This window comes from Microcaecilia unicolor, chromosome 3, assembly GCF_901765095.1.
Source record: "Microcaecilia unicolor chromosome 3, aMicUni1.1, whole genome shotgun sequence".
Taxonomy (NCBI): Eukaryota; Metazoa; Chordata; class Amphibia; order Gymnophiona; family Siphonopidae; genus Microcaecilia; species Microcaecilia unicolor.
The window spans coordinates 119439302-119448519 of record NC_044033.1 but is presented as its reverse complement, the minus strand read 5'-3'; the positions used below and the strand labels follow the sequence as shown (position 1 = coordinate 119448519).

The 9218-nt window shown below is 41.8% G+C and overlaps 1 protein-coding gene across 1 annotated transcript in view; it reads left to right on the top strand.

The window, feature by feature from the left end:
- The first annotated feature begins 1883 nt into the window (after positions 1-1883).
- Positions 1884-9218, top strand: part of JAG1 (jagged canonical Notch ligand 1) — a 63075-nt gene continuing 55740 nt past the window's right edge. The window contains exons 1-2 of the mRNA XM_030196331.1: positions 1884-2274; positions 2744-3049. Of these exons, the coding sequence (XP_030052191.1) occupies positions 2197-2274; positions 2744-3049 (384 nt within the window). The 5' untranslated portion in view covers positions 1884-2196. The remainder of the gene's footprint in view (positions 2275-2743; positions 3050-9218) is intronic.

Below are 9218 nucleotides of genomic sequence, written 5' to 3'. Positions count from 1 at the left end.
CTGGTTGGTTGCTTATTCTCAACTTTAACTCATAGCTGACCTAAAGAATGCAGTTCTGCTTTTGAAAGCTTGTGAAAAAGTGCATTGTTGGTCCAATAAAAAAAGTATCACCTTATTTTCCTTTCACTTTGTTATATTTCTAATTATTACCTTGAAAATAGATGAACCTGGCAACCACACTACTTTAGCAAAAAAAAAAAAAAAATTACAATACCAGCTCTGACAATAAATAATGTCTGCCTTCTGCATATCAGAGGACAGCAGACAAAAACCAGATTGGGTGTCCAGACTACACAGTTTGGATTCTTCTGCTTTGGTTCCCACCTGCATATTAATTCATAATACCAGCCTGCACCGTCCCCCAGCTCCTATTTAGAAAGCCAAAGAGCAGCAACCACGCTTACTATTTGGTGAACTGACACAGCTAATAGAGAATTCCAATTTGGTGTGAATCCTTTTCATATGGCAATGCCAGCGGGAGCCTAGCACAGGCGGCTAGACTAACGCTTTGATCCTGGCTATGCCACCCAGCTAGCTGAAGGTGACACCTAGGGGTGCAGTTCCAGCAGACTGCCTGCTGCAGACTGCTGTCAGAGGAGCTCATTATCGAGTGCTGGTATGTGACTGTAGCTGTTACACAGCCCAGCAACGCTCTAATCTGATTCCCCGAATGTTAATTCAGCCGATTAGACTTTACTGGCTCTTAACTCTTAAAACATCTGGGCGGGGGAGAGCGGTGTTTGCCCTTTCGATGAGCAATTGAGGAGTTTAAATCTTGCTTCCTAAGGTTCCCACGACGTGTTCCTTACTCTTTAAGGGAAGAGGATAACTTTGCTGGAATGCAAGTAGAACAGCTGAAGTTAAACATACACTCCACTTAATCCGTTTCCCTTCAAGATTATTTTATTGGGTGCCACAGAGCAAATTCCACTTACTTAATTTCGCATTTCAGAAGGACTGGTATTTTTCTAAGGATCTTCTTCGCATAGATAATGCTCTTTGAAATTAAGAGACCGTCTTTAATTGCCTCGTGTTTTGTGTTTTCACGCTGTGCTGCAAGGAGTTTAGCTCGACTGGATTTTAAAGGGCGACTCTCTCTAGCATATGGCTATGCTGTTATTTTAGAACAATTATAAGCACAGTCTTTTGGCTGTGTGTTTTCCTACATAACTTTAACAGCTACCACACGCATTGTGAAGATGCTCTAAAAACATGCTTTCGGTTTTCTGAAAATTAAAGCTACTTTCAATGAATTCATTTCGTAGCCAATGCTGACTTTTTAAGGATCTTATATAGGGTATTAGGGTTGGCCTGAAAAACCCTGAAGCTATAAAAAAAAATACCTGGTTTATTCAATTCTGCTACACATCCATGGCGTCTTGTTACAATACAAACCACATTTTCGGCGTACTTTCTGCATTCCCAATTTTTATTTAGCAAATTACAAATACATAGGGAAAGGAACGAAAAAATGTCAATCGTAAATCTGAAGTGGTCCCGAAAAAGTTAATATTCTTCCTCCTCCTCCCCGCCTACCAAGTATTTCTCCCGAGGCTCTTTTCTTTTTTTTTTCCCAAGGCTTCCTGGTTAGACACACAATCTAGAGAGCTGTTCTGCCTACAAAAGCTGCGCTTTGCTTCGGTCTTGTTATGAGATCGGATTTTGCCTTTTTACCTGTTAATCTCTTACTTCCCCTTTGCTACCTGTGTTGCTCACCTCCACCCAGCCAAACCACATCCACACCCGCTCCCTTGTGTCAGCCCCCACCTCAGGCGGCTCATGAAGGGGCGCGGCCTATGCCATGTACCCGCCCCACTTCATAAATATTAAATAGGCGCATGCGCCGATCGCAGCTCCTCCTGTTGCTGAGCGTAGATGAAGCAGTCACTCCTTAGGGTTCGCAGACGGGCTTTCAGGTCCCACTGTCTGATTGTTTGTTTGATCGAACGGTTGCAGTAGATTTGCCAAAAAATAAAATAAAAGGATCGGAATAATAATAACCCCCCCTCACCCCCGAAGGGAACAGAATAATAAAAGGAGGCCGGCTGCTTTGCATTCAAGATCAGCACGCTATAGAAAAGCTTTGAAAAGTGTGTTGTTTTTCACTCGTGCATGCTCAAATCGGTGGAGTATATTAGAGCCGTGAAGCGGCCGCATCCTTAGTGTGTGTCCGAGCAGCGATTGCAGGAAGAAGGCATGCGTTTACGAAGGGGACCAGTCTTTGCCGGGTTTCCTTTACGACTTATCACGATTTTGCTATGTTTGCGGGCGAAGGTACGTTACACTTTGTTGCTTGTGGTTCGTTTCTGCAAAAATGACTTTGCGAGCGGTGACACAATCGTTTGAGCTTTCAACTTTCTTAGCGGGGTTTTTTTTTCTTCCTAAGGTTTAGTACAACTGTAATTTATCCTAGTGCACCGCGTGCCTATGCATTCCGCGCGGTGCTGCATTCTATTGCTTTTTTGCAGATATTTTATTTTTGCAACACTTTTGTAGTAAAACGTACTACATTTTCAGGTGCTAGATTACTTTTGCCGTGGAAAATTCTAGCACGGATATGTAACAGACCTCTTACATTCTGGCAGTAATTATTCTTTAATAGTTTCCCCTGGTTTATTCTAAGAATCATGACAATGTATTTTTTAAAATCTCTTTATCCTTGCTTGCTTTTCACTTTAGAAGCGTCTGGTAACTTGGCCTTGCTCATTTCTTTGCTTTTTTTTGTTTTGTTTTTTTTAAACAGGTGTCTCTCGCATCAGGCCAGTTCGAGTTGGAAATCTTATCCATGCAAAACCCGAACGGTGAGCTGCAGAATGGGAATTGTTGCGATGGCCCCCGGAACCCCGTGGATCGCAGGTGCACTAGGGACGAGTGCGATACTTACTTTAAAGTTTGCTTGAAGGAGTACCAGTCCCGAGTGTCGGCGGGTGGGCCGTGCAGCTTCGGCACAGGCGTGACCCCAGTCCTCGGAGGAAATACCTTCTCTTTAAAACACAACCGGAATAGCGAAAAAAACAGGATTGTGCTCCATTTTAACTTCGCCTGGCCGGTGAGTTAAGGGACTGCCGCAGATTTGCTGTGTGCTGTCCTGCTCGGGGCTTATTGAGGGTGGACAGGACTTTGGAGCTAGATCGGCCTGTGGGGATTGTAGAAAAACAAATTGTAATCCTACAGCCTAATAAAAGGAAAAGCCGGAGCAGAGATTTTGTTTTTGGTGTAGTGTGTACATCTGCAGTTAATTGATCCAGGTTTTTAGTCTCTCTTTTGTGCTTCTATGAGGACACAGGCTTGCTGATCAGTGACTAGACAGCAACATGCAAATTAAATGACGCTGTTTGTCGAAGGACAGAGTTGGTCATAGGATCTAAAAAGTTGAGTTTATTAGTAGGCAAATAGAAACAAAACGTTATGGGGACCTTCTGGTAAAAAGATCTTGTGCTTCCCGAGGTAGAAAGCTTATTTATATCGTGGGAAGTTGGTGTTGCGCAGAGTGAGGATACAGCGCGCATTATTGGCTGTTCTCGCCAATTATAGGCGGGCTTTCTTCCTACTTTGCGAATGGGGTGGGAAAAAGACACATACACACCCCGTTTCCAGCGGCGGCCAGATGTGTTTCCAGGCCCTGCAGAGAAGGCGCCGGTCAGCCATGTGCTTTTTAGCAGCACCTGCAGGGGACTGGGAAAAGCACAAGGCGCTGCTCAGTGTGAGTGCCATCAGGTGGGGTTTTATGGATTTTTTTTTCGGGTGTTTAATGACTCCCTGGAAGAGCTAAGGTCAGAAGGTTAGGCCTTCCCCCAACCCTTAAAATCACAATAGACATGATAAATTAGACTAATATTAGCTTGAGGGGGAAGGGGTGGAGAGTCAGTTTATCTGGCATGTGGCTCAGTTTATATGCTGGCTTCTCCTATTTTATCCCTATGGGAAAACTCCTGGATAAGGATGACCCCTGCAGTATAAATGACTTTTTAAATTGCCTACTGTATTGATTTAATTGCTGAAATCGTAGTTGCAGTTTGACACTGGTAAGTGAGCCACTGCTTTTGGTATGTTGGCTTGCCAGGACTCACCAGCAGCCTGGCACTATCACTTTGTGGTCAGGCATAAGCTTGCAGCTCAAGTGATCTGATTTATATGCATATCAGATGATCATTAAAAGAGCATAGAAAGCAATGTGTTGCGGAAGAAAAGAGGATACCTTGTGCGCCTTCAGTGCGTCAGGCTGATTTCCTGAACTGCAGTTTGGGAAATAAGGTCTCATTTGAGGAAGATTCCAGCACAGAGCACAATAGATAAAGAATGCTTTTACAAAAGCATTCTGTGCTGGAAAGCAAGAGTCTGTTTTGCTTGAAAATAGATAAAGTGCTTATCAAATGTGCCATCAAAGTGAAGAAGGAATTTATATAAAATCCCTAGTATTTTTGAAGTGCTGCCAAAGCCTCTAATGTCTCTGTTGTGGCATTTGACTCTTATCAAGAGCAGGCTCATCCAGGATGTCTAAAGCAAATGTTTGGGTTAAACTATGTTGCTTTAAACTCACAAGTCTGCCTTCATGGCATTTAAAAAGAAAATTCATTTCACTGGTGATTTAGTATGTCGGACTGCTGTAAAATGTACAAGTATCTTATTTTAATTTTTAGCTGTAAAAGTGGAAAGTGTAGAATTGTTGGGGTATTAGTGTTCTGCACCTCTCTCTTTGGCTGGCTAGTGATGCTGTCTGGTCACCAGGAAAAGTACCTGATGAACTGCTTTTGCATACTGCTAAATTTTGTCTTATACAGATATCAAGTATTTTTTCTTCAGATCTGTGGTAAAGTTCTAAAGTTGGGCATTAGATGTGGAGTGTCGGGAGGATGTTGAAGGGGAAACGTAAAGGCTTTCCTGAGTCAAGGCCAGCAACAGCATGCTGATTTATGTTAGTGGTTATGGTGCCAGGCCAATATCAGAATAACCAACTTTAAGTGCCAAGAAAACATTGATTTTTGCTGAGTAGTTAATGCTATCCAAGAAGACTGTCGCCTGCAAAACAAGTAGCACTTTTGGACTACCCATTTCCCCCCCCCCTCCCCCCCCCCGTGAAAACTGGAAATTTCATTCAAGTGCAACTGAGCATTCATGGTGGGTGAATGTGACTATTTCTGTTATCCTGTCTGGTCTTTCCTTGGTCAGACTTCTTTTACATTCAGTGGTTCTATAAAGGCTTTGTTGCCTTGACTACCTTTTGGCATCTCTTCCATGCACCTTTGGTTCAACTGTTCATTTCGTATCCAGGATTCTGTGTATCAAAAGAATGTAGGAAGCCTTCAGGTTTTTTTTTTGTTTTTTTTTTACATTTTGAAGGAGAGTTTGGTGAATGTACTTTGATTAATCTGTTCCGTTAGGTGTTGGTGGACTGAAATTCAGTGGGTTGAGAAGAAATAGTGGATGTGTAGGGGAGTGTACTTGGTTCTGCCATAAAGAGCAGTAACACATTTCCACAGTAAGGGGACGGGATGGTTCAAAGGAATGGGCAGAGCCTTTTGCCTCCAGGATATAAGTTGCTGTCCTAGCTCAAATGGCCTGTATGAAATAAGCTGGTGGTCTTACTCCATAGCAGAAGTGTTCACAAAATGACTCTTCTCAGGTTTCTGTGAATTCTCCTACACACCTGGTCACTAATCTTACAAGGACATGAGAGAACTTAACATTCATATTAGAAGTGGTGTATGCAATGCACTTTTAGGCCCACAGTTTATATCTGCTTTTATTTGTAATGTAATCTGTGTGGGAATCTCCAGCTTTTGTACGGTTTTTATTTATAATATTAACCAGATTTGTAATATCACACACATTAGTATCAACATGGGGCTACCATTAACAAGGTGTCTGTGTTATATAGCACAAGTCCCAATTTATACAATGAAACCTCGTTACTAATAACTGGGAACAGTAAAATACGTCTTAAGAGTACCCTGTGTTAACTCCTCCACTAAAAGGGAGGGGGAAGTTATCTAAGTTTTGACTTAACATTTGATAAACTTGAGTATTTTAACATGAGGCCTTCATTGATAAGATTCTTTCATTGGAAGCTCATAAATTTAAACAAAAATTGCAGTTCACAGGACATTGAGACTTGATTCTCTAAGGCAGTGGTTTTCACTCCCAGTCTTCAAGGGCCTCAAACAAGCCAGGTTTCAGGATAAATGTAATGAATATGCAGGGGAGAGAGAGTTGCATGTCTACTGCTCCCAAATCTCTCTCGCATATTTATTAGGGACATCCTGAAACATGGCTGATTGTCAACCCTGTAGGACTGGGAGTAAAAATCACTGCTCATAAGGTGTTTTCTCTGGTTCTGTGTCTAAGGTGGGGGGGGTGGGGAAGCTTAGCAAAGCAGGCCCGTAACCAATTAACTGCAGACCAGATTGTATGTATATATTGGTAACCATTTATTGACTGACTGTAGAAAATCTTTTTTTCTGAGGTTTGGTCCATTGTGGTAGATCATAACAGGCTTTGTTCATAGGGTCTTCGCTCCTTGTGGCCAGCTCTTCCAGCTGGTCTAATTTAAGCTTCAAGTAGCTTATTTATCCTGATAAATTTAGGAATAAACTGATTTCAAGCTCCTTACTAGTGAGCGGAGCACTTAATACTTGTTAAAAACTGAGAAGGCTGTAAGTTAGAGTGCTGTGATAAAACTATTTTTTTTTAACTCTGGCTCTTTGCACTGTTGGGTAATTAGAACAGTGACTTGTTACATCTTGCAGGTTTTACTTTTCTTTTTAATGCCGCAGTATGCTTAAATTGTGTAATACTTTATTTTAGAGGCCCTTTTTGAATGGCATGTCCTCTCACCTTAAGGGGTATTTTTGGCATAGTTTTGTGTGTGTGGCCTTTTACTTCATGGAGGACATTGAATACAATCATTTTATCATTCAGTCAACATCATTCTTATTCACCACTAGTTAAGACATTATCGCCTGAGTTATCAGTGGTTTCCTCCCTTGCAGTTTGCATTTACAATTTTAACAATTTCAAACCCACTCTGCTGGCCAAGTTCCCAGAAAAGTTAAGCTCCATTCATATTCTGGGCTCCACATGGGATGGAGAGGAAATGCCCTCTGATGTTCTTAGGTGAGGCTGCAGCACCCTCGAATCAGAGAGACACATTGGAACATACCTGTTCAGCTTTTTTTTTTTTTTTTTTTTTTTTTAGGGGGTTCGGGGAATAACATTTTATTCAGTTTTCCTAATTTTTATAAAAACAGATAATAGAAGTTTCCTGATTATATTCAGAATTTATTTGTAAGCAAGTGTGTGTGTGGGGTTTTTTTTGGTGGTGGGGGGGGGGGGGGGGGTTTAGACCGATTTTGGGGTGGGAGAAATGGGAGCTGCCAGATCTTCCCACCTCTGGTCTTTTAGCACAAATCAGAGTTATGCTGAAATCTGACATGATCCTTCATTTGCAGCTAGCTAAGACAGGGCTTCCCAAACCTGTTCTGAGGACTCCATAACTAGCTGGGTTTTCAGGATATAAAGGATATCTGCTCTAAATGTATATGAGAAAGTTGCCTAAACTTAGTCTCCAGTGCATGCAGACAATCTACTTGCATTCTTATTGTGGAGAGTATGAAGCTGCCTGGCTGTGGGGTCCCAAGGATAGGTAGGGGAAAAATCCTTTGATCAAGTCTTCTAATTTTTATATATCCTTTCCTAACTTGTCTGCTCGTTGCAGCTACAGCCTGGGGTCACCTACTGGAGCTGTGCAATCCTGAGCCCTTAATCCAGGCAGTAAGCATGATTTAGTTTGGGAATCTCCCACGGGAAGTAGATGCTAAATCTCTATCCCCAGTCTGTCACAAACATGGAAATCTTAACCCAGAAATCAAGCCTTTTGTCTTTACATGGCACTGAGCTACCTCAAGGAGTGGTGTGGGGGAGGGGGCAGCCTGCTAAAACTGAGAGGTATATTGCCTTGCAGTGGCAGAAGGAAGGAAGTCCACTTAAGCACATCTGTAATCTAGGAAGTACCGGTATGTCTCATCATAATGTATAGCATAGCCCCTTGAGGGTTCCCAATATTTCAGAAGCAAAAGGCAAATAAGTTCGTTGTAGAGATCTCTACATTTTCTCAAAACTCAGCCAGAATAGACTTACTGCCCTGCAAAGGCAAGAAGTCTAGCTTGATTGGCTGTGAATCCCCTTCTAAATTGCAGGCCTGAGCCTCAGCATGTCACAGTGCTGAACAGTAAATGGTTTTGTGGTTGTAATTTGAGACTTCTTGCAAACCAATATTTATTTTTTTCCCCTGTGGAAAAAAAAATCAAGCAGTGGATCAGTACTGAAGCTATCCCTAGAGCAGATTTACATTTAAGATTGCAGACTGTGGGTCCGACTTAAATATTTACCTTCATTTTTTTTTTTTTTAGGGGAGATGGGGTTAAGCAGTGTAAAGTTGAAAAAGTATGTAATAATGTATACGTGCTCATTTTCAAAGCACATAGACTTTCAAAGTTACATATATGTGCTTTGAAAATGAGTCTCATAGTGTGCGTGACTTGAAGAGTTTAGATGCAGGGTGTGTGGCAGGAAGTGCTAACTAGTGTAGGCCCAAAGGCCTTAGAGTAAAGGTTCACTGCATTTGTGCTTCCCAAGTGTATATCATGGTGCTAGAAAACCCTTTTGCATATTTAATTCCTTAGCACTTCTATAAAGAGGAAATGTTGAGCAGTGAATCTGCCTGGATATACTCATTTTTGAGTTATATCAATATTCCCTGTCCCTTTAGTAAACTATACTATGGGGCTCATTTTCAAAGCACTTAGACTTAACAAAGTCCATAGAGTGCTTAAGTCTAAGTGCTTTGCAAATACGCCTTTATAGTGGCACATGTCAACATATCCTTTTGGAAGAAAAACAGCATCACAGAATGAAATCGAAAGCATATGTGATCAGATGTCTTACGTATTATTGAAATCGAAAGCATGTGTGATCAGATGTCTTACGTATTATTAAAATTGATAGCCCATCTTTCTCAGGTGCCCCAAGTGGAATATAATCAAAATAGTATAAATGCCTCTTTCCTAACTTGTCTGCTCATTGCAGCTACAGCCCTCACCCGGGGGTCACCTACCGGAGCTGTGCAATCCTGAGCCCTTAATCCAGGCAGTAAGCATGATTTTTTTTTTTTTGGGGGGGGGGAATCTCCCAAGGGAAGTAGATGCTAAATCTCTGGCCCC